The 25,837-nt window shown below is 46.3% G+C and overlaps 1 protein-coding gene across 2 annotated transcripts in view; it reads right to left on the reverse strand.

The window, feature by feature from the left end:
• Positions 1-25,837, reverse strand: part of PC (pyruvate carboxylase) — a 143,949-nt gene that overhangs the window by 59,221 nt on the left and 58,891 nt on the right. For both annotated transcript variants that reach the window (XM_070950266.1, XM_070950265.1), the window contains exons 6-10: positions 21,302-21,447; positions 20,883-21,000; positions 20,232-20,383; positions 19,214-19,332; positions 5,656-5,818 (exon numbers count right to left, since the gene is read on the reverse strand). In XM_070950266.1, coding sequence (XP_070806367.1) covers positions 5,656-5,818; positions 19,214-19,332; positions 20,232-20,383; positions 20,883-21,000; positions 21,302-21,447 — 698 coding nt within the window. The remainder of the gene's footprint in view (positions 1-5,655; positions 5,819-19,213; positions 19,333-20,231; positions 20,384-20,882; positions 21,001-21,301; positions 21,448-25,837) is intronic.

Here is a 25,837-nt window from a genome sequence, read left to right on the forward strand (position 1 = left end):
CATAATAATCTCATAACATAAAGGACAAAAGAAAAGCAGTAAACTGGTCTGCAGTTAGGGAGGAACATGGCGGTAACCTTGAAGGAGGAAGGCAAGAACAGTTGTGTAAACCTAACTCAATTTAGCTCTCGGAAAGGAGAGAGAATGAGAAAGAAATTCAAGAAAAACCTGCCTTGATTCCTTCAAACTTTCAGGATGTCATTATACTGTATGTGACAGTAATAAAGTGGAACTCCGGGAGTTCTTGTGAAATCAGTTTCCTGACCTTGAAGGGCTGGGGGCCAGGCCTGGGTCCAATTCTGCCTCTTTAACGTCCAGAGTCAGAAGAACTAGGAGAAAATGACGAAGTCCTCAACAATAACATAAGACAGTCTTTCTTCCCTCTGCCATGCTTGGCATCTGGGTCTGCTCATGCAGGATGCAACCAGATAGGACTTGGCACTGAGGGGCCATATGGACAGTAGACCTTCCCTCTTTTTTGTGGAAGAAGAAGGGCAGGAACCCTGAAAAGTTCAAGGCTGTGAATTCTGTTCATTCACAGATGTCCCAAATAGTTGTAAAGAGTCCTTCGGGATAAAGCTGATAATCACCCACCTTTATCTCACTTGACACGCTGTCAAAGACCTAATTGGCAAAGCCATACCTCAGAATCAAACAGAGCTTCAGACTTTAAACTGAACAGAATTAACAACGTTGCTTCCTGCAAAGGCCCATGTGCCTTTGCTCCTCTTTTAAGACTTATGGGAGGGGCCAATCATCTCCAAGCCCTACTCCTGAGTTGTCCCTTTTGTTTTAACTGTTCTTGCCTTCTGGCAGCTCTGCGCATGCGCGCACTGGGAACAGGCTCCCCCTGTTCCTCTGCCTCGCTGAGGTCCGACTCTGGAGGCTTCGGAGGCAGCACATACCTCCCAGATGGCCTCCAATGCAGAGCTGTCGTCCGAGCCTTCCCCAGACTCCAGGACTGGCCCATGTTCCTCCCCAACTTCCTCACTGTCCAACTCTGCTGCCAGTTCCGCAGGCCACTGTCGGACCACAACATGCCTGTTCCAGAGCAGAGAAGAGCTGAGACTATCCTCCCAATCCCTCTTGGGGATGGGAGGGGGGGCTTTTTTGCCTAGCTACTCCCTCCCCCAGTCTAGCAATTTCTGGTTTCCTTCTTTTCCTCTCTCCAGCCATTTCCGGTATTCTTTTCTCACAACATTCACCAGGAGAAGCAGAAGAAAGCATCAGGCAGAAAGAGGTTGTGGCTGAGAAAGGATGGCCTGTGGCAAAGAGAAAATAGGGCTAGGTTTCGACATTGAGCTAAGCATTAATTTTGTTTGTCTGATGGGTTGTGTGAATCCAACCAACTCATCCAAGACAAGGCTAACAATATAAGGATGAAAGTAACATTGGACTGGGACAAAGTCCTAGTTTCCTGGCATCATCTTAATTTGTCTCTTGGAGAAGTAGATGCAGCCCGGAGGAAAAAAGGCAAGCGCAATGGAAGACAGCATGCCTGGAGCCTTAGACCTAGCCTAGTGACAAGTCCCCATTTTTATTTGGCTCTCCTGGTCACCCAGACCTTTTCAGATCCATGCTGAGGACCACCGGGGCCCACCTCGGCTTCTGGCTCCCTGCCATCTGTGCATCCCTGAGCCTTAGCCCCAAGGCAACTGTCCTTCCTTCAAAGGGCCATGACTCCCAGAAGAAGGAGGCCAGATAAAAACTGCGACTGAACTGTCTCCTCTCAAGAACTTGCAGAGGGCATGCTGATTTAATGAAATCTGATTTGCAGTTGCTTCTTTACTATTTCTAAGAGCAGCTAATCTAACTCCTTTTCAAGCTGTTAGTTAGCTGCTGTTTGATTGATTATGCATTCAGAAAAAACTTGACTAGGCTCTGAAGAGCAATTTCTTCATATCTGGATTTATTGAAAACAAAGTCAGATTCTGTTTCAGCTACCAACGTGTAACTGTTCAAGTGGGAAGGGAGAGGGTGAGAAAGAAACGTTAAATTCTTTGAAGCCCTAAATTGAAAGATGGGATAGAGTTAGGGGCAGGAGGACAGCTAAACCTACACCAATTCCTCATAAACCAAGCCAAGCCTTGGCTGCCCATGGAATCAAAAAGCAACCCACAGCTTGTTTGGGGATGCACTGTAGTCCTTCCAAAGGTCTTTTGCCTGGCAGAACTTGTAAAAGCAGCAAGAGAGGCAGCAATCCGCTCAGTAGTGCCAAGGAAGCCCAAGGTGCCAAAGAGAAGGTGGAAGGGATAATGATAGAGAACAGGGTTTCGGTCAACAGGAGATGGAGATGCCGAGCACCTGGATCTCAGGAGACAAAGCTTCCCCTGATATCCTTCTGGCCCAGAGGAGACGTTGCTACAGGTGGTGTCTCATTTTGGACAGAGGCACCAAGTGTGCTCTCTCTCTTCAGTTCTTGTTTCTGCAAAAAATGGATTGCAAGGGAGGCTTAGGAAATGTGTGGGTGATATCAAGCTGAGGGATTGGCTAACACCTGCGGCAAAATCTCTATTTACCAGACCCCCAGTAAACCCTCAGCAAAGTCCTGCTTCTGAGTAAGAACAGGGAAATCCAAAGGCATGTTGACCTCTCTGCTAAGAGACCTGCCTAGTGGCATTGGGGTGAGAAGCACCTGGGGCCTAGAACGCCACCAGCTGAGCGCAAGCAAGCCGCTTTCGCATCCTGTGTCCTGATCAAGGGAGAGGCTGCCAGCGGGGTGAGAGGGCTGGTGTCAAACCCCAGGAAGAACTTGCTTAGCTTGCAAGGCAGGAGACGGGGGAGGGGGCAGGGAGGAGAGATGAGATGGGGTACAAAGGCTGCAACGGATGTCCTCTCTGAACTGGAGCGCAGGGCCGGGGCTGGTGGGCAGAAAGCCAAAGTGGGGTTCAGGCGAAGGAGAGGATTTCAAACAGCAGCAGCCTCTTTGCTGGAAGAACCACCCGGACAGATGGTGCCATTGCCGGAGGAAACAAGCAGAGCAGGCCTGGCATTATCCTCCCCAAAGATCAGTGATAATGAAAGGCAAAAAGGCATCCTAAGCTCCTTTTCTTCACTTCCTCAAACTCTCATCCCTTTGAGCTCGGGCCTCAAGAAGACAGAAAAGAGAAACGGCTTTATTCTAAATTTATCTTTAATTGCAGACCATTATCAGTGAGCTGGAGAGACTGGCAAAGGAGGGGAAGCTTGGCAGGGAGGGAGGAAATAAGCAACCTGGAACTGTATCTGCCCAATAAGACAATTATGGCTCAAGTGGGGCCCTGCACTAGTGGGGACCAGGAGGCTCTTGACCCCCCAGGCTCTTTCCGGGACAACTTCCATTTGGGGAGGGGGGGAGAGGCAAACCCCTGAGTTTCCAGAGTCTGGGAAGGTCCAGAGAGCTCAGGGTCCCCCTGGCCACCAGGGAGTCAGGCAAGGGCTCTCCTTGCTGCCTTTCCATTACCTTCAATACTAAGAAATGGAGGGGGAAGTATGCTCTGCCCAAAGATAAAATTACGTAAAAACATCATCCCACGAGCTCTTCTGGATTATAAACCACTTCATTGGGCTTTGTATGCACCAAATGGCTGTCGGAGGGACAGAGATGTTTTGCAAGCAGAGAGAAAGGAAGAGAAGAGCAACAAATTATTCCAGGGATGGCAGCATAATAAACTTCAGAAGATCTTGTTTGCAATCAAGCTTCTCTTCCCGAGAATGAGACAAAGGAGGGGGGAGGGAGGCAGAGCTACTTGAAGAGTAAACGGGAGGGAAGGAGGGAGGAAAAGCTTTGTGGGACAAAGAGGAGGGAGGTGGGTCAAGCCTGGCATCCTGAGACCTATAGAGAAGGAGCAGGCTGAAGATGAGGGGCAGAAAGACAAGGGCCCAGCCTGGCAGACCCGGAGCCTCCAGGAAGCAGGAAAGGCCTTGGGCATTGATGCCCACCTGCCCTGCCCCCACTGGCCCAGTGAAGCCAACTGTTCTGATGGTGCCACCCCCCTCTCAAGCGGAAGGGCAAAGACAGGGAAGCCTTCAGGTCTGGCAGAAGAGCCTGACCCAACTCTGTCTCCGCCTGCCCCATAGAAAGTCCTTGCGGTGCAGAGTGAGTCAGCTGTCCCAGAGGCTGGAAGTCAACCATGATAGGGGCAACTGAGACAGATGACCTGCAAAGCACTAGGAAACCCCGTAAGTGGTTTTGTCCAGACTCTGCAAAACGCCATGCTGAGCAAAGCAGCCAGGGCAGACAGAGCTGAGCTTTGGGGTAGTGAGTGGCTTGAATAAATACTCCCCAACAACAACAAAAGAGTGGTTGATGAGGGGCAGGCAGCACCGGACACACAGGCACAAAGCAAACGGTTTCTATTTCCATCGCCGGAGACAGCACTGCCGGGATTCATCCCCCACTGCCCTTCAGGAAAACGAGAGGGGGTGCTGAGCTGGAGGGGAAGGACAAGAAGCCCTCCCTCAGCCCCACCATCTACGGGAGGCCCTGCAGACTCTCTACCATTCTCTCTGCAGGGCACCACAGGCTTCAGAGAAGAGGCTGCTGCGCTTGCAGGGGGCAGAGACGAGGCGCTGGCGACTCCTGGAAGAGGAGCACCCAAAGTGGCTGTCACAAGCCCTCCCGTGTGATCTTGCTGGGCCAAGAGATCAAAAAAAGCTAGAAATACAGAAATGACTGAATACAATTGGGAGGAGAACCAGGGCAACTGTTGGGAGGCCAGAAACGCCCCGTTCATGAGCAGCCAAGAGCTGATTGATGCCATCCAGGGCTTGGTTTAATTGCGCCCCTCTCCAGTTAGAGGGTCTCCCTCAAATGCAGAACTGCCCCAGCAATCTTTTAAAAGATGACTGGACAAACAACTGTGAACAGAGGCTGAGAAAGGAGGAATTTGCCATTCCCCCAGATTCAAATTTATGTGTTCCAGAAATTTGAAGGAGAGAGCACATGAATGAACATTTGCTTCAGAAAATTCTGCAGATACAAATTTGCTCAGAGACTTAGGTAGATGCTTGGTTTATTTTTCTATGTTCCATAAATTTAATGTTTTACCGCTCTGTACAAATGTGAATCCCTCAGTCTTCCATTCCGTCTTTCAAGCTGTGCAGGAAGAAATTAATTTTATTTATAATTTTCTGATAGTCTGCAGTCAAAGGAAGTGCAGGGAGTTGGGAACATCTCAAAAATAAAATCCTGGCACAGCAGTCACACTCTCTTCCGACGGTGCAGTTTAAAAGCTGGCAGACAGGACGAACGGTGCTGCCAGGCGCTCTGGGCTGAGCCAGACTGGCAGAATCTGTCCCCCAGGAAGCACCCGGCAACTGGGCAGGAGTGGACATTCTCTAGGGCAGGGCAGGGCAGGTGAGCACAGCCAGACTGGGATTTTTGCAAACTCATCTTTGATTGGCCAACGATATTGGAAAGTTTACAGCTTGTACTATGTCGAGCCCATTTATATTATTCTTCCCATCCTCATTATGAGGGTAGATTTTATGCCTGCAAGTCTGCATTTTTATTAACTATTAAAATTGTAACTCAATCAAACGAAAGGCAGAAATACCGATCTGAATGAGTGATGGAGACCTCTTTACGATGCCTGGGGCCCTTCTGTCCACCTGTTATCTTCTCCATGCCACAGATTTTTGGGACAGAAAACTCATACTGCAGCCTCCTCCTACCTCAATCCGGCCCGTATCTGGCTGGAACCCACGAGCAGGATCCTCGGTCGTCACGCGGCACTGGATGGCACAGCCATTGATGCGCACATTCTCCTGCTTCAGGCCCAGCTCTGGCAGGCTCTTCCCCTCGGCGATGTGGATTTGGGCATGGACAAGATCCACACTGCAAAGCATATGAGAGAGGAGTTGAGACCAACCTATGGCAGCAGAGAGCACCACAACTGTGCCACACAGATGGCTGGAGAACACAGGACACCATCTTAAGTGGGCACAGGGAGCTCAACAAGCTTGGCTTTAGGAGGACTGTAGCCTGCTCCAGTGAGGCAAAACTATGCATCTGAAGATGACCATCGAACATAGAATAATAGGGTTGGAAGGGATCCTGGAGGTCTGCATCCAGTTATGGTGACCACACTATAAAAAAGATGTTGAGACTCTAGAAAAAAGTGCAGAGAAGAGCAACCAAGATGATTAGGGGACTGGAGACTAAAACATATGAAGAATGGTTACAGGAACTGGGCATGGCTAGGCTAGTGAAGAGAAGGACCAGGGTAGACAGGATAGCAGTCTTCCAATATTTGAGGGGCTGCCACAGAGAGGAGGGTGTCAAGCTATTTTTCAAAGTACCCAAAGGCCAGACAAGGAATAATGGATGGAAACTGATCAAGGAGAGATTCAACCTGGAAATAAAGAGAAATTTTCTGACTGTGAGAGCAATCAACCCATGGAACAGAAGTTGCCTTCGGAAGTTGTAGGAGTTTCATCACTGGAAGCTTTCAAGAAGAGACTGGACTGTCTGTCAAAAATGGTGTAGGGTCTCCTGCTTTGGCAGGGGTTGAATTAGTTAATCTGTTAACCCCCTTAAGTACTGGAAGACTGCTATTACGTCACTGCTAGTCCTTCTCTTCATAAGACTAGTTATACCCAATTCCATCAATCGTTCATCATATGGTTTAGCCTCTTAACCACTTATCATCTTTGTTGCTCTACTCTGCACGATTTCTAGAGTCTCAACATCTTTCTTGTATTGTAGTGACCAAAGCTGTATGCAGAGTTCCAAGTATGATCTCATTAGTGCAGTGGTACTATCACTTCATGTGATATTGAAACTACTTCTCTGCTGATGTTGTATCTAGGACTGCATTAATTGGCAGCTGCAGCTCATTTCTAGCTCCTACTTAAGTGGTGATCTACCAGGACACCTAGTTGCTACTGTTAAGCCAGGTACCTATATAGCTATATCTGTGCATTTGATTTTTCTTGCCTATGTGTAGGACCTTACTTTTTTTTTTTTAATTAAAGAGTTTTACAAAAAAAAATAATTTTACAAATATTTCCCCATCCCCCCTCCCTTCCTTACACCCCCAATCCCCCCCCCCGAACTTCCCAGAACAAAATACAGGGTATAACAATTAACAATCATATACTAAACTAAGCTAACTATCTATGGATTCCTATCCCCCCCTTCACACTTTAACTCCCCTTTTACTTAACTAAATATGAATGCTCTTAATTTTTCTATTCATTCATAAGCTATTTGATACTTTTTAGTCCGATATTTGTTTTGAATATAATCAATCCATCTTCTCCATTCCGATATATATCTTTCTTGTGAGTGATCTTTCAAATAAGCTGAAATTTTCGCCATTTCTGCTAAATTCGCTACTTTTAATGTCCATTCTTCAATAGTAGGCAAATCTTCCTTCTTCCAATATTGTGCCACCAAAAGTCTAGCTGCAGTTATTAAACTTAAGATCAATTTAGTCTCTATAACCGTACAATCTGTGATTATACCCAACAAAAACAACTGTGGAGTAAACTTTATCTTCTTTTTAAGAATATTTTGGATAATCCACCATATTTTAATCCAAAATGCTTTAACTTTTTTACAAGTCCACCATATATGATAATCACAATCACATCTCCAACACTTAAGATTCCAAATTCGGATACATACAAGCTAACTTTTTAGGATCTAAATGCCATCTATAAAACATTTCCTCCGAAGTTATTGGTTGGTTCAGTCCTTCCCTTTGCTCTGATGTAACTACAGGAATATTCTCCTCCTGTAAATATCTATCTATGTCTTTACCTTGAATTGTATCACTAGCATATAACTTTGTATAAAATTCTAAAAAAGCTTTTTTAATCATATTTTGTTGATATACCCCTTTACCTTTGTATTCTATTTTTTCTATGGTACATAGCTTTTGTTTTTTCCTTAACAAATAAGCTAACCATCTACATGGTTTATTCACATTACAGAAAGTATTATGTTTAGCATATTGTAAATTAGTTGCCGCTTGGTCTGCCATCAACATGTCAAACTGCCCTCGCAACAAATTTATTGTTTCCTTTATTTTCTTATCTGTTGGATTCAATATAAGTGCCTGCTCTTTCTTTTTTATTTCCTCTTCTAAGTCCCTCCATTTCTTTTCTTGTCTACGTCTATATTTATTATTCAAATGTATTAAGATTCCTCTCATATATGCTTTACTTGCATCCCAAACCATTTCCATAGGTGTACCCTTATGCATATTCATAACAAAAAATTATTTCATTTGTTTTTTACATTCTTTCACATTTTCCTCATATCTAAACAAATTTTCATTTATCCTCCAAGACCTTCTAACTCCCTTTTCCTGCTCTAATTCCATCCACACTGGGCTATGATCAGTTAAAGTTCTTGAACATATCTTCATCTTCTTCACCCTAGAAAAAAAATCATTAGTGATTAGTATTAAATCAATCCTAGAAAAAGATTGGTGTCTATCAGAAAAAAAAGTAAAATTCTTTTCTTCAACATTTCGTTCTTGCCAGATATCTCTCAGCTCCATATCATCCATCATGTCAAAAAAAGATTTAGGCAAACTTGCACGATTTTGGGTATTTTGAAATAATCCTTTTTTGTCCTTTTGAGTATCCAGCACTCCATTCCAATCACCCATTAATATACACAATTTATAATCCCATTGTATTATTTTGGTGTGCAAAAGTTTATAAAATTTTTCTTGCTGTTGGTTGGGAGCATATACTCCAATTAAGAGTGTTTTCTTCCCTTCTATTAAAAATTCAATTGTGATGTATCTTCCTTGGACATCTGCCTCAATTAGTTTAGCTGTTAAATCTGTCTTTAGGTATATAACTATACCATTTTTCTTCTCTGGAGCAGATGCAACAAAATGTGTTCCCAATCTTGAATTTATCAAATATTTTTGATCTGTCACTCTAATATGTGTTTTTTTTAGACAAATTACATCGTTTTTAAACTGTTTCAAATAGTGAAATATTTTCTTTCTCTTTTGCGGTGAATTTAAACCATTGACATTCCAGGTCAAAAATTTAGTTGCCATTCTTGGTGCCTTGAAGCTTCTGGAGCGCCAGCTGAAGATCCTCCTGCACCTTTCTCTTCGGCCTTGCTCCTCCCACTGTTTCTGTTTTTGTAACTTCTTGAGCTTTCATTTGGGTTTGCTGTATCTTTAAGTCTTGTTCTCTTCGTTTAGCTGCGGCTCGAGTCTGTCTTTGATCTTTTGGTTCTTCTCTTTTTTCTGCTACTTCCAAAGGTTGAACAATACCAAAAAGTTGCAATAAATCTTCTTCAATAAGCAAAGTCTCTCCTACAGCTTGTGGCTGTTTACTTTCCTTCTGTCCCTGTATTGCCAGCTCTTCTTTTCTTCTCCTCATTTCCGGAGATGATGGGCATCCAGCCTTTAATACATTAGTATAAAAATCTTTTGCCTTCCAAATTGTGTTAAGGCGATGCCTTTCTCCCATGTAATTCACCACCAGTCCAGCTGGAACATCCCATCTAAACTGAATCTGTCAATTTCTAAGTTCATCCACCAAAAAAACAAACTCCTTTCTGCTTCTCAACATTTTTTGGGGAATTTCTTTCAATACTAAAACCTCTTGTCCTGCCAGTTGAAGTTTATTTTTATAGAAGGCTTGTAAAATTTCATTTCGGATCCTCCTCGTTGTAAAATAAATCACAATATCTCTTGGCAATTGGTTCTGTCTGGCAAACCAGGAATTAACATGATATATTTTGTCAATTTGCAATGAAAGATCTGCTTGTTGCTCTCCAGTTATCTTTGCAAAGGCCTCTGCAAAGATCTCTCTCAAATTCTCTTGATTGTACTCTCTCAGACCTCTTACTCTCAGGGCAAACTCCATCGCTCTATATATAACATCACCACTTCATCATCTGCCCTATTCATCTTGGTCTGAACTTCATCCATTTTATTTTCCAAAATCACATTAGACTGATTAATTTCTTCTACTCTTTCATCCAACAATTCAATGTGTTTTGCCAGACCCTGAAATGCCATTACTATATCTTCTCTTATTTCCTTATTCTGAGTTTGGATAACCTCCTTAATTTCAGCCAACTCATCAGACACTCCCTTAATTTTCCCCTCTAAAACAGAGGTTTGCTGCTTAAAAGCCTCCTGTAAAGACTCTTGTAGAGCTTCCGAAGTCAATATCTGTGGGTTTGAAGTAGACAAAGATTGTAGTTTTGATGGTTGTGCTGGTGATCCTCCAGCACTTTTAAAGCCAGATTTTATTTGCTTAGAAGCCATTTTTAACTTTCAGTTTATACTTCTTACAGCAACCAAATCAGTAAGTTCAATTGTTTTTAAATCTTTTGTAAGTATTGTAGTTTATTTAAAGTCCAAACTGTAATCTTTCCACTTTAAATCTTTCTTTCTTTAATACAGAATCCAATAATCTTGAACAGCCTTAAAAGCGCTAACGATGTTAACAATCACTTTCACTATAACTTTCACTTTTTCCATGCCCTGTTACAATTCAGGTGCCATTTTTCCTTTCCTTTTTGATGATCTTAGAAGGAAGAAATATAAATACAGAGTTAAAGTTCAATACTTGCAGTTTCTAGGACTCCTGTTTTTGTTCTGCCTGCTTTGAGATTAATTTGAAGCTAAATGTTGATTGCAGGGGTGGTCGCGGCGTCTTATTCTGCTTAAAGAAGAAAAGTCCTGGACCCGGAGCTCAGTCGGGCTACCAGGGAGCTCTAACCCTTCAAGCCCCAGAATTGTTCCTAGGGCTTTTGGGGAGCTCTACCTACGTCCGGCTGCTCGCCTTCCTCTCTTCTCCCGAGAGGAAGGTTTGCAAACCACCAGACAGCTGATTTGCGCTGTTTTAGCGGTTTTAACGAGATCACGGTGCTGACGATCCAAAAGGAACGTCTGCCAGCGCCTGCGGTGCCACCGGTGTAGGACCTTACTTTTGTCACCATCGACTTGCATTTTGTTGTATAAGGTCCAGGGTTCAAATCTGTCAAGGTCCTTCTGAATCTTGAGTCCATCATCTAAAGTGTTAGCTTTCTCCCCCAGCTTGATGTTGTCTGCACATATGAGGAGTTCTCCTTTGTTCCCCTCATCCAGATCATTTAGGAAGATATTAAAGAGGCTGAAGACTAAATCTGGGGTGCCCCACTGCATGTTTCCCTCCATGTAGATGTAGTTCAGTGGTGGGATTCAAGTAATTTAACAACGGGTTCTCTGCCCTAAGGATTTCTTCCAACAACCAGTTTGCCAAACTGCTCAGAAAGTTAAAAACCGGTTCTCCCGACGTGGTGTGTACTGGCTGAATCCCACCACTGATGTAGTTCCCTCGAGGACAAACCACTGAGTGTGATTGGACAGTCAATTGTGAATCTATCTGATGGTGATACTGTCTACCCCACACAGTTCTATCTTATCAAGTAATCGTCTTGGTAATCTAAGTAGTCTGTGGTCTACTTAGTGTCTTACTGAAATCTACCATAAGTAAACTATATCTACAGCATTTCCCTTATCCACTAACTTAGTCACTTTGTCCAAAAAAAAAAAAGCAATAAGGTTTGTCTGGCATGATCTGTTTTTGAGAAACCTATGCTGGCTTCTAATAATTGTCTTATTCATTTCTAGGTGCTCACAAATGCATTGCTTGATTATCTTTTCCAGGATTTTCCCAGGTATTGAGGTCAGGCTCACTGATCTGTATTTTTTTCCCCTTTTTGTAGATTGGCGCCACATCAACTCTTTTCCAGTCCTCTGGTACGTTCCAGGAGTTTTTGAAATTTTGTTCAGTGATTTCAACTTCATATCTTCCAACTCCTTCACAACCTTGGGCTGTAATCCTTCTGGTCCTGGCAATGCAAACCTCAAGAGTTGCGCTTCAGGTGGCGGCCAGTTCCCCTGCAATGTTCGACCCGCGATCCCCTTCCCGATTCCAAACATGGGGTGTGTGCAGAGACAAAAAAAGGTGTACCGTGTTTCAGGCGGCGGATCTGGCCAAGAGGAAAGAGAAGAGTCTGCTGAGAAGGAGGACGGGGGCGCGCGGCTCTGCAATGTGCAGAAAAACACTTTTAGGCGTCAGTGATTTTAGGCCATTGATTTTCCCCCGATTGATTGATTAATTAATTGATTGATTAGATGTATTCGCCAACAGAACTTCTTATTCTGCGAGACTCCCCCCTCTCGCAGGTGTGGCCCTCCACTTTATCAAGGGCCTACCTTTATGACGGGCTTTGGCACCCCGAGAGGTGGCATGCTGCAAAAAGGGGATTAAGGGGTTTTTTAGGGAAACTTTTTGATAGATTTTTAAGGGATTTTAAGGGGCGGGAGGGTTGTGTGGGTTTGGGGGTTAACCCACGGGGGGAGGGGTCCGGCCCAGCTGTTAGTGGGGCCACGGAGGGTGCAGATTCCGGGGGTAAGAGGGACATCAGAGTCCATTCTGTCGAGGGCTTTTCTATCAATGTGTTGAGTGGGAGGGGCAGATATGGTGGGAGCAGGGGGCCGCATCATGTAGTGGGGGCGCGCACTCGCTATCTTCGAGCGGTGGCACGCCCCGGTCCCCATAGCCCTTCTCGTATCCCAGGCTGTTCAGACTCTCAGGGCCCGAGCCTTCGGCTGCTGTCGTGCAATGCCAGATCCGTGGTAAATAAAGCCCCCCTCATTTGCGATCTTATTCAGGAGGGGGGAGCGGACCTGGCAGGTATTACGGAGACCTGGTTGGGCCATGAGGGGGGGGTTCCCCTCGTGGATATGTGCCCACCAGGTTTCCGAGCATTCCATCAGCCGAGAGCTCAGGGCAGGGGCGGGGGGGGTGGCGGTTATTATAAAGGAAAGTCTTGATCCGAGGGAGACCACTGTTCCACAGATAGCCGGATGTGAGTCCCTTTTTGTGAGGTGGGGTCGTGGAGTACAGATGGGCTTGTTGATCACGTACCTGGCTCCCTGCCGCGTGGCAACGGCCCTGCTCGAGCTGCTCAACGTCATAGCTGAGGTGGCGGTTGGTACCCCCAGACTTCTAGTCATGGGGGATTTCAACCTGCCGTCTATCGGCGAAACGTCTGAGGTGGCTCGAGAGTTCATGGCTTCCATGACGGCCATGGACCTTACTCAGTTAATTCATGACCCCACTCACACGGGTGGACACACTCTGGACTTAGTTTTTGTCTCTGGTCAGTGGTTGAGTGGCCTTGATACAGGGGATATAGTCATCGAACCCTTGTCATGGTCTGACCACTCGCTCCTTCGACTGGACTTTCTAACCGCTGCACCCCGCCGCAGGGAGGCGGGACCGACCAGGTGGTTCCGCCCCAGGCGCCTGATGGACCCTGATAGGTTCCAGATGGAGCTTGGGCCATTTCCTGAGACTCTGGCTCATGACTCGACTGAGGACCTGGTGGCCGCCTGGGATAGTGCGGCTGCCGGGGCCTTGGACCGTGTCGTGCCTTTGCGGCCTCTGACCCGGCACCGAACTCACCTAGCTCCTTGGTTTTCCGAGGAGCTCAGGGAGATGAAGCGCCGGAAAAGACGCCTGGAGAGTAGTTGGAGGACCAGTCGCTCCGAATCCGACCGAACACTGGTGAGGTCTCATATTAAGACCTACCTAGTGGCGATAAAAGCGGCGAAATCTAGTTATTTTGCCGCTCTTATCGCGTCATCAGATAATCGCCCGGCCGCCCTGTTCAGGGTGACCCGCTCCCTCCTCCATCTGGAAGCGCGGGATGACCCCTTGCAGGGCCGAGCCGAGGATTTTGTGCAGTATCTGTATGACAAAATCGCTCAGATTCGGGAAGGACTGGCCTCTGACTGGGTATGTCCGGATGGGATGACTGAGGCAGGTCTTGAGAGTGTTATCTGGGGGGAGTTCGATCCTGTGGCTCCCGAGGACATGGACAGGGTCCTGGGACGGCTGAACGCGACCACATGTTTATTGGACCCGTGTCCCTCCTGGTTGGTTCTGGCTTCCCGGGAGGTGACACGAGGCTGGCTCCAGAAGATCGTTAACGCTTCTTTGAGTGAGGGGGTCCTGCCGGCCGCTTTGAAAGAAGCGGTTGTGAGGCCCCTCCTCAAGAAGCCCTCTCTGGATCCGGCTGTTTTGGCTAACTATCGTCCAGTCTCCAACCTTCGCTTTGTTGCGAAGGTTGTTGAGAGTGTGGTGGCGCAACAGCTTCCCCGGTACCTGGATGAAGCTGTCTATCTAGACCCGCTCCAGTCCGGCTTCCGGCCTGGGCACAGCACGGAAACGGCATTGGTCGCGTTGGTGGATGATCTCTGGAGGGCTCGGGATAGGGGTTGCTCCTCTATCCTGGTCCTGTTAGACCTCTCAGCGGCTTTTGATACCATCGACCATGGTATCATGTTGCACCGGTTGGCGGGGTTGGGGGTGGGGGGCACCGTTCTGCGGTGGTTCTCCTCCTACCTCTCTGACCGGTCGCAATCTGTGTTGACGGGGGGGGCAGCGGTCGACCCCGAGGCACCTTGCTTGTGGGGTGCCACAAGGGTCGGTCCTCTCGCCCCTTCTGTTCAACATTTATGTAAAGCCGCTGGGTGAGATCATCCGTGGCTTTGGGGTGGAGTTCCATCAGTACGCTGATGACACCCAGCTGTACATCTCCACCCCAGGCCACCCCAACGATGCCCTTGAAGTGATGTCCCAGTGCCTGGAGGCCGTGCGGGCCTGGATGGGGAGAAACAGGCTCCGACTCAACCCCTCCAAGACCGAGTGGCTGTGGCTTCCAGCGTCCCGATATAGCCAGCTGACGCCATCGCTGGCTATTGGGGGCGAATCACTCGCCCCCACGGAGAGGGCTCGCAACTTGGGCGTCCTCCTGGACGCACGGCTGTCTTTAGAAGATCATTTGACGGCCGTGGCCAGGGGGGCTTTTTATCAGGTTCGCCTGATACGCCAGCTGCGCCCCTTTCTAGATCGGGACTCTCTACGCACAGTCACTCAGGCACTAGTCATTTCCCGCCTGGACTACTGCAACGCTCTCTACATGGGGCTCCCCCTGGGGTGCACCCGGAGGCTCCAGCTGGTCCAGAACGCGGCCGCGCGGGGGATTATGGGGGCGACGAGGCGCTCCCATGTGACACCTCTCCTGCGCGAGCTGCACTGGCTCCCAGTGGTCTTCCGGGTGCGCTTCAAGGTGTTGGTGACCACCTTTAAAGCGCTCCATGGCTTAGGGCCAGGGTACTTACGAGACCGCCTTCTGCCACCAATAGCCTCCCACCGGCCAGTACGCTCGCACAGAGTGGGCCTCCTCAGGGTGCCGTCCGCCAGACAATGTCGGCTGGCGACCCCCAGGGGGAGAGCCTTCTCTGTGGCGGCGCCCACCCTCTGGAACAACCTTCCCCCAGAGTTACGTATAATAACAGACCTCCGGATTTTTCGTCGGGCCCTGAAAACCTATTTATTTCAACAAGCTGGGCTGGCCTGAGTTAAATTTTAAATTGATTTTAAATTGGGTTATCTTAATTTCGGCCAAAACATTTAATTATTTTAATATTGTTCTTAAATTTTGTATGCTTTGTTTTTTATCTTGGCTGTGCACCGCCCTGAGTCCTATTTGGAGAAGGGCGGTATAGAAATTTAATAAATAAATAAATAAATAAATAAAGTGCTACAATCTCCTCCCCGAATACAAAGCAGTTCCCAGTTCCCCGCTGCACATTGCAGGGGAACTGGCCGCCCCCTGAAGCGCGACTCTTGAGGTTTGCATTTTGGAATCCGGGCAGCGATGGCTGGAAAAGAGGAACGTTTCCATTTAGGGGCTCCCATTCAGCTCGGCTTGGCTCCTGGGCGCAGAGAGGGTTAGGCAGCGGTGGCAGCGGCTCCTCACATTGCTGGGAAGTGAAGTCAGCGTGGCCAGAGGGGTGACCAGCCGCAAATCGTGGCACCCACCTTGTTCCCCAAAGCTGCTGGGCAGATTCCCCCCCCCCCCCGCACTGTCCCGAAGAGGGAGGGTTGTTCCTCAGGCTGTGCCCTGACCCAGATCCTTGCCGCCTGGAACTGGCCAAAAATGGCCGAAGGGTGGGGGCCGGCGGGTTGGCAGGGCTACATTCAGCATATAGGACGCACCCAGATTTTCACCCCCTTTTTGGGCGTAAAAAGGTGCGTCTTATACACCGAAAATTATGGTAAACTGTTCCATTTTCTATCTGCTACCCATCTCCTCCTTGCAATCTCCCCCCCCCCCCCCCCCCGCACTTGTGGATCAATTGTTTCCTTGATTTTTCCCCCCTTGTTTCTGAAAGAAACCTTTTAAAATTATTTTTGGCATTTGTTTAAGTCTTAGTTCATCATGAGGCTTAGCTTTCCTGACTTTGTCCTTGTAGATTCAGGCTATTTGCTGGTAATCTGTTTTAGTTATATGTCCCTCTTTCAATTTACATAAATAGGGAGATTCTTGCTGCTTATGGGGGGATGGATCAACATAAGGGGGGAACCTTTTTCTGAAGAAAAAAATAAAAAATAAACAGACACACACACATGAGCTGGGAGTACTCTGGTGGAAGGCTGGGGACTGAGGCTGCTTGAGCGGTCCTACATTTAAAATAAGTAGAGTCTCCTGACTGGCACCATTCAAACTCTGGTTTTTGTGCAGATGGATCCTCGCTTCTGGTTTTGGACTGGAAAGAGATCATTTCTGCAGAGCACAGACTCCTTTTCCTTTCTGGTGGGAGCTGAAGGATTCAGTGGCCCATCAACCCCATTCACTCCTGCCACTACTTCTAGGAGATGACCACCAAGATATTCCTCACCCAAGATCTCCCCTGTCCACCCAGGGGTTCTTGCTCCATCCTTTGCCTGTCCCTTTGATGCACAGGACAATCCTTTGCCCTCCCTCGTCTTCTGCAGGTTAGGAGACCTGGCTCTGGAAGAACCGATCCCAGAGGGGCAGAGTTAGCATGCTGCAAATCACCCCCAAGCTGGGTCAGTGAGAAGCTGGCCACAGAGGTCCTGGCTCCTGGGCACCCTTCTCTGCTCAGCTCCCCAATGGCCCTCCTCCAAGGGGCCTCAGCCTGGAAACAGCCGTGCTCCCCCCCACCCCTACCAGCCCCACAGGCAAAGGGGGCCTGCCTTCACAGAGAGGGGCTGGATTGCTGAGCGCACAGCTGTTTTTAACCAGAGGTTGATATAACAGATATCACATATAAAATTGACTCCTGCTCTCACATATAAAAGCATCTAACTACAGATGGATTTTTTTTAATGGCTTCATATTTGTGTGGGGCTGTAAAAGCCATGGCTACCTCTTTGGCTTTGGGTCCCTCATCACAAGAGAAACCCCTTCCTCAAATGGCCATTCCCCAGAAACCAGGGCTGGCACTGCCCTCCTTGGCCAGACAGCCCTGGCCAGAATCCACCCAAAGAAACCCAGGTAAGTCCAACACGGAGCTGCTAGGAAGAAAAGCTGAGAGAAAAGAATCCCAATTTACCCTTTGGGCAGGATGATGTCAATGAATCATGATGGATATTTGGCCCATTTGTTTTCAAGAATGAGATAATCCTGGACCATCTCTGTTTCTAAATTTAGTCTTTGCGCTCCGAATGTTCAAAACAATTTCTGAGTTCAGTTGTTAGCGCTTTTGTGATTCCTGAATACTGGTACAAAATTCCAGGTTGAAAAAAACCCCAACCACCTATCAATTAAGGCCTGCAATAGGTCTCAGATTATCTTTATTCTGAAGTCAGTGGGGATCTTCGGGGATCTAGATGAGGGGCAGAAGGGGAACTCATCACAATTGCAGACTAACACCAAGCTGGGAAGAACTGTTCACACTTTGGAAGAGAGACTCACGATTTAGAAGAATCTTGTCTAACTTGATCATTCAGCACTTAGGCAGGAAAAACCAAAAGCACAGGTGTAGTGTAGGCAGCACCTGGCTCAACAGGACTAACTGTGAAAGGGATCTGGGAGCCCTATAAGATCCCCTCTTAAGTAGGAGCCAGCAGGTGCCAAGAGATTTAATGCAGTCCTAGGCTGCATCAACGGGGAAACGACTGGACATCAATTTGTCCACGATGGTGTAAGGTCTCCTGCCTTGGACTAGAAGACCTCCTGGGTCCCTTCCAGCTCTATGGTTTTATGTTCTAATTTTGTGAATTAGACCTCTTTGTATCGGACTGCGATTACTTGTGGAAATTCCAAATGTTGGGAGACTTTTCTTCAAAATTATGCACATATTTTATATCTTAGTTTTGGTTAAATTTTGATTTGAGAGCTAAATTTTCAACATGGGGCTTAGTGAATCGTGTTTTGTATTTTAGTCCAAATCTTATTCCACTCAGAACTCCTACTCAGTGCAGGAACACAAACCCCAGCTTCTGCAGAAATGTCTTTCTACTTGTTTCTTTCTTGGCAAGGGAGTTTCCTAAAACAAATCTTATTTTCCACACACAGAAATCTTGTATAAGTCGTCTCCCCAACATGTTAACTTCTTTGTTGCCTGTCAAAAAAAAATCTTTTTGGCATAAAAACAAAATTGGCTACGTAGCTAACTTTAAAAGCCACTACAAAACCTTATGCCACCAGATAAAGATTGAATGCACCAATTACCACAGTCTCCTGTTCCAAACTCTGTGAGGGGGAGCCCATCTCGTGCTAGCAGGCCATCATCCATATTACTCAAAGTTTGACCCCAAATTGCTGCTCTGGGTGCCACTTACAAAGCCAGCCTTGATCCACAGACTTCTACTTTGCCTCTCCAGTTCCCTTCTGTGCAAATGGAAGAGTTTCCCACTACAAGAAGTTGAGTTTCCTTCCAATACCACCTGTGGTGATTTGGTGTACCTGCTTAGCCTCACTGAACTGAGAGTTGTTTGGCAGCTCCATAATCTTTTCTTTTAGAAGCCATCATGCTTCCCAAAGCCTGGAGCTCCAGTCAAACCGTGTTCCCTTTCATTTCCTTCCCCCCTGCCTTCTTATAACGCTCTGTGGCCACTCAGGAGGCACCATCATGGCCTTCTCCCTGGCAGGTCTTCTTGTTCTCAGGTGAAAAGATGCCATAAGTACTGCAGGGCATGTCTGCAAATGCTTCCTCCATTGTCATCTTCATTTTTCCTTCTTAAAATACCAGCAGGAGAAGAAAGTTTTCTTCTGCTCCCTTTTCACCTTCTGCACTGGGCCTGACTGCTCCGAGTCCCCCAAATGAAGGGCAGCCAGGCCACTCCAGATCACCAGAAAGCACCTCAGAATCTTAAACACTGGTTAACAACAAAACCTCGGGGGGTGGGGGGGTGGGGGGGAGAAGCCGCTTACTCTGTGATCTCTTCTGTCACTGTGTGCTCAACTTGAAGCCGGGAATTGACCTCAATGAAGTAATGCTTGCCATGTTTGTCCAACAAGAACTCCACCGTGCCAGCATTTTCATATCCAACCTGCAAAAAGAATACAGTAAGTGGAATTCAGTAGCACATACAGAAACTTCATACATGAATACGGACAACACTCCACGTTCAAGGCTGAAGAGAATGTTACACTAGAGGAAGAAGTTCTAAGAGAAATCTGTGATGCAGGCTGAGCTGAATTCTATGAAGTGGAATTTTTCTCTTTTTCTAGCTGGCCTCCAGCAGCTCAGAATAATATTGGCAGATGGGGAGGAAAGGAGGAAAAAAGCAGGGCTGCAGCTTGCTGAGAGCAATTTGCACAAAAAGGAGCTGGGTCCGAGCAGGCCTTGGAGATTCTTCCATGGCCATCTCAAGCCTCTGGGCAGCTTTTGCCAAACTGACCCAGGAAAGCTGATCTCCTGCTCCCTGTCCGAAAAGGCCAGGCTGAGCAATACAAAGACTGGGGAATCCCATCTTTGCTCAGAGGCACTGTGGCCTCTAGCTGGGGACCTCACTCGCTGACCCCACGGGGGCCCCACTTCCCAAATGGCTGGGCTGTCAGCATTCCAAATTAGGCTCTCTTCCAGTTCTGACATGAAGACATGAAGCAAAGACCAGAAGCGCTGATTTATTGCTGAGATGAACTTTTACCTAGTTTTCTGCATGCAACAGATAGGGTTTCCTGGGGAACGAGGGTGGGGGCCACATTCCTGTGAGAAGTACGTGCCGGGACGTAGAGATGGATTTGCATGATGGCCAATGGGACATCGGGCTGGAGAGCGGAAGAGGAGGGGGTTGGGAGGAGGAGCCAGTTTGGCAGCAATTAGAGTTAGGAATGTCGGCTATTTCTGTTCTTAATAAAAAGTGATTTATTAGAGACTCTGCGCTTGATAATGGAACTCAATTAAGACAGAACCGAAACCTGACATGGGCTGCTTGTGGTCCCTCACCTGCTTGGCCAGGCGGACGGCATCAGCGGTGAGTTTAGAGCGCAGCTGAGAGTCAAGGTGCGCAGCCGGGGCGATTTCCACCACTTTCTGGTGCCGTCGCTGGATGGAACAGTCCCTCTCGTACAGATGCAATACATTCCCATGCTGGTCACCTGCCAAGGAGAAACCGGGCCAAAGATGAAGCTGGGCCAAGGCGGAGGTTCCCTCCCTCTCTGGGGTGGGACAAGCCAGCTCTGCTAAGCAGGCAGCCTCTCTGCACTGGAAATGCTTCCTTGGCAGGGTGGGCCCTCCTGACTTGCACACGGCAATGGTTTGTATCGAAGGAGGAATTCCCTGCCAAACCCCACATCCTGTTCTTTTCTTAAAAGCTGCGACTTAATCACTCAAATTATTAAACTCATAGATTATCTCGCTAGTGTATTTCTGTAGTCAGAATAGTTGTTTGGTATAATTAAGTTATTTACTTTTCTAGTCAATGACCATAATAAACATATTATGTTTCTTTTGATTTCAGAAAAATTAATCTTCTTTTCTATTTTATTTCTTCTAATAAAATATTTATTTTTCAATCCATCTTTCTCAGATTAAGAAATCATCTTTCACTGCTACCCTCCAGAGAAAGAAAGGACGTACAACTATTTTGTTCCATACCCAAAATCTGGACTTCGATGTGTCTTGGCTTCTCCACGAATTTCTCCACAAAGAGAGCACCATTGCCAAAAGCAGAAAGGGCCTCAGAGAACGCCCGGGTGTAGTTCTCTTCCAGCTCCTGCCCAGAGAAAAGGGGATACCCCGGCTTGACACCCCGTCCTCAACCAAGGCCCTCCTGTCCCCAGCTGGGGATGACCCCCAACATTTCTGCCCCACCAGGGGACAAGAAAGGACCCTCCTCAAAGATTGCATTTTGGGGGGCAATCTGGTGTCCCCCGACAACGGTTTTGTCACTGACAAATCCTTTCAACCGAGAACCACCCTTCAATTAGCTTTGGATGGACTCCCCTGTCACAGCTTGCCTGGGCACAGCTTCTTCCCCAAGTTCAAGGCCCCGCATGCCGAGCCACATGCCTTACCTCATAGCTGCGCACAACTCTCATGCCCCGTCCTCCTCCGCCATAAGCAGCCTTGAAGATGATGGGAAAGCCGTACGCCTGCGAGAACTCCTGTGCCTCACTCAGAGAGGAGATGGGGGCATCTGTCCCAGGGACAACGGGCACTCCTGAGGAGCAAAGAGGAGTCCCACTGAGCCTGACAGTGGCTGGACTGTGTCGGAATGCCAGACTGGGAGCCCTGATTAGGAGTGTCTGTTGGGAGAGGATTAAGGAACACCTGTCCTCAAGGCCTCTGCCCAGGCTGCCTCCAGTTCTATTGCTCTGTCTTGTCCACCCATCTCCTGGAACTGTCCCTTAGAAGGAGCAGGAGTAGTAAGGGAACATGGAGCTGATCTTGAGGAAGGTGTAAGAAAAACTCAAACTCACCTACAAGATTGGCATCCTTACTAAGGAAAATTAGCAGAACCCTGAAAGCCTCTTTTCCAAATTCCTCCCTTTCCTCTCTTATGTTAAACCAAACTAAGGTGAGATTATGATGAGTTTCTTTCTCAAAACTGCCGTCATCCAAGGCTCCCTTAACAGCTCTCATGTACCTTTTCCAAGGTTAGGATCTACAACTATTGGCTGAAGTACTGAAAGATCCCAACTCATCAGCAGTCCAAAAAAGCAATCACCTCTATAAAAAGCTTCTGAGATCTCAGAATGAAAAGGATCCTGTCCGGGTCCTGCCATGGTCTACCAAAATGGGGACTCATACGGTTCCCGTTCTCTGAATTGTATTGCCCTGGGTCTAAAAAAACTCAGTTCCAACAAGATGATGACCTCCTACCAGAAATTAGCAAACTTGGAGCAAACGGGACAACAAGGAGCGGTTTCAAGGCTGCTGCCTTCCCTGAGTCATCTTTACTGTAGGCTAATACCTTTAACCATTCCTCATGCAGATCTTTCATCATCTCGGGAGACCTCCTCTGAATTTGCTCCAATTTGTTACAGCACTGTCCTTTTTGAACAGTGATGTTTAAATCCAAGCTCCAGACTCCAAATGAACATAAGATACTAGAAGTACAGTTGCACATCACCATTTGAACAAGAGCAACATGAATGAAAGGGAGCTTAAGAAACTATCATGGATGAAAATGTTGTGATCTTCAGCTAATGTAGGTTAAAACAGAAACAGTTTGCAAGGTGCCAAATCGGCAAACATTAACAGATGTCATCAAAGTTGTATTTTGGTTGCATAGGAGAGTTAGGTTAGAAGCCATTAAATGGATACGGTGACGGAAAATGAAGTATTGGCAGGGAGGGAAATAAGCAACCAAACTCTACAAACAGCAGCACACTACCCTTTGTACAAGAGAAATAGAAGAAAATAATAGAATAGGGAGGACCAGAGATCTCTTCAAGAAAACTGGAGATATGAAGGGAACATTTCATGCAAAGATGGGCATGATAAAGGACCAAAATGGCAGGGGCCTAACAGAAGCAGAAGAGATTAAGAAGAGGGGGGAAAATTACACAGAAGAACTATACAAGAAAGTGCTTAACATCCCTGATAACCATGGGGTGACCTCAAGCCAGACATCCTGGAATGCGAAGTCAAATGGGCCTTAGGAAGTCTGAGCAACAGCAAAGCTAGTGGAGGTGACAGTATTCCAGCTGGGCTATTCAAAATCTTAAAAGACGATGCAGTAAAAGCGCTACATTCAATATGCCAGCAAATTTGGAAAACTCAACAGTGGCCACAGGATTGCAAAAGATCAGTTTACATTCCAATTCCAAAGAAAGGCAATGCCAAAGAATGCTCAAACTACTGCACCATTGCACTCATTTCACATGCTAGTAAAGTTATGCTCAAAATCCTACAAGCTAGGCTCCAGCAGTATGTGGACTGAGAACTACCAGAAGCGCAGGCAGGATTTCAATGAGGCAGAGGAACTAGAGATCAAATTGCCAACATATGCTGGATCATGGAGAAAGCTAGGGAGTCCCAGAAAAACATCTACTTCTGCTTCATTGACTATGCTAAAGCCTTTGATTGTGTGGATCACAACAAATTGTGGCAAGTTCTCAAAGATATGACAGTACCAAACCATTTTATTTGTCTCTTGAGAAACCAATATGCGGGTCAAGAAGCAACAGTGAGAACTGGACCTGGAACCAAGATTTGTTCAAAATTGGGAAAGGAGTCCGGCACAGCTGTATACTGTCGCCCTGCCTATTTAATTTATATGCAGAGCACATCGTGAGAAAGGCGGGGCTAGATGAATCAAAAGTTGGAATTAAGTTTGCCAGGAGAAATATCAACAACCTCAGATATGCAGATGATACCACTCTAATGACAGAAAGTGAAGAGGAACTAAAGAGCCTCTTCATGCGGGTGAAGAAGGAGAGTGCAAAAGTTGGCTTGAAACTCAACATTAAGAAAACTAAGATCATGGCATCCGGCCCTCTCAATTCCTGGCAAATAGATGGGGAAGAAATGGAGGTAGTGACAGATTTTATTTTCCTGGGCTCCAAGATCACGGCAGATGGGGACTGCAGCCAAGAAATTAAAAGACGCTTGCTCCTGGGGAGGAAAGCTATGGCAAAGTTAGACAGCATGCTAAAAAGCAGAGACATCACCCTGCCAAAAAAAAGTACGTATAGTCAAGGCTATGGTTTTCTCAGTTGCAATGTATGGTTGTGAAAGTTGGACCATAAGGCAGGCTGAGCATCAAAGAATTGAGGTCTTTGAACTATGGTGCTGGAGAAGACTCCTGCAAGTACCTTAGACTGCAAGGCGATCAAACCAGTCAGTCCTAGAGATCAATCCTGACTGATCTTTAGAAGGCCAGATCCTAAAGATGAAACTCAAATACTTCGGCCATCTAATGAGAAGGAAGGACTCACTAGAGAAGAGCCTAATGCTGGGAACAATTGAGGGCAAAAGAAGAAAGGGACAACAGAGAATAAGGTGGCTGGATGGACTAACTGAAGCAGTCGGGGATGGTAGAAGACAGGAAGGCCTGGAGGAAAGTTGTCCATGGGGTCGTGATGAGTTGGATATGACTTCGCAACTAACAACAAAGTTAATAACTTCCGGTTTGGCATCGCAGCAAGACAGTCGGAGAAATAGCGGGCTCTGATGAGTCCCACGAAAACCCTGGCTGCCGAACCGCCGCTGATGGGTCTTTGGACCAAACACGCCTTGCAGGGATGGGGGAAGAAGAGGGGCTCCTTGGATGACCGAGAGGAACAGGCAAGTTCCTCGGAGGTCGGAGGGAACCCTCTGTGAGTCGGTGGCGGGAGGCGGCAACCATGGCAGCTGACACGAAGCCGTGACAAACCGAAAAAAGAAATGTGCAGGAGGAAAGAAGAAAAGAACGAGGTGCTTTGAAGCCAGGTGAGTGACACCAACCCTAGCAAGAAACAACGTTAAAGCATGGACTTTTATAAGTAAGACCCCTAGCCTTAAACAGCGGCTGTGGATTTGTGGGGCAAGAAGAATTAGTAAAGCAATTACAGGAGGCAAAGACCCATTAAGGAATTTATTTTAATACAGACCATTTGAAATAATTGAACATTGAGACATGCTAGAAAAACTGGGGGAAATGTTTCTAAATTGGAACTGACTTGATGTTTTGAGAAAGGGAAAAAAAAGGGACAAATAGGGATTCAACACCTTTAAAATTTAGAAGAGGAGAGACAAATGGATGGCTATGTAACTGTAACAAAATGGAGATTGCCGTGACTAAGGGAAAGTGTTGACTGGAGAGAGTCACCTTCTGTTTGAAAAAGAAACAATGTGATTTACCATGTATTCTGGATTATTTTGAAAATAACCAAGGGCTTTTGGTTCTGGAGGTTCCTATTCAGTCTATGGGTGGTTTTATTGGTGGAAAGAAAGAAGAAATATAGCGGAACTATAAAAATTGAAGCATTGGCGTAGGAACAAAAGAAGACAAATGGCGCAGGAACAAAAGAAAGAAAGCTGGCAGATTTTGCATGGAATAGAAGTAACTAACGAATTAAAATGACATTTAGAGTTTTAAATTAGGCAATACTGAATTTGAAATGGAATATCTATGGACAGATAAGGAAATGAAGAAATAAAATATACTTGGTTGTGAAATTAGAATATAAAACAGATTGACTGAAAATGAAAATGTTATGTTTAAATGAATTTTGAATTTAAACAAGAGATACTTATAGAATAACAAAGATGGAGAATAAAACAAGGTAATTAAAATAGAAAATTAATGCAAAGGTGGATAAAAATGATATTTTTAAAGAAGAATAAGAGCATACACGAATACAAGAAAAACCTAAGAGAATTTATTAGTTTATAGGAGAATATGTGGAGAATATACATAAGTATGTTAGATGCAACATGTCTCAATGTTAAATTGTAAACAAAACAGAGAATGGTAAATATGATTAAATATGAATGTTTAATGTATTGTTGGATGGTAAAATAAGATACACAGACTTAAGTAGTAAAGATTGAGTTTAATGTATATCGGAAATGGTTAATATTTAGAAATATGCTGGGAATCACCCAGGAAGAATATGTTGGGA

This window comes from Pituophis catenifer, unplaced genomic scaffold, assembly GCF_029215685.1.
Source record: "Pituophis catenifer annectens isolate HBS135680 unplaced genomic scaffold, rPitCat1.0.hap2 SCAF_10, whole genome shotgun sequence".
Classification (NCBI taxonomy): Eukaryota; Metazoa; Chordata; class Lepidosauria; order Squamata; family Colubridae; genus Pituophis; species Pituophis catenifer.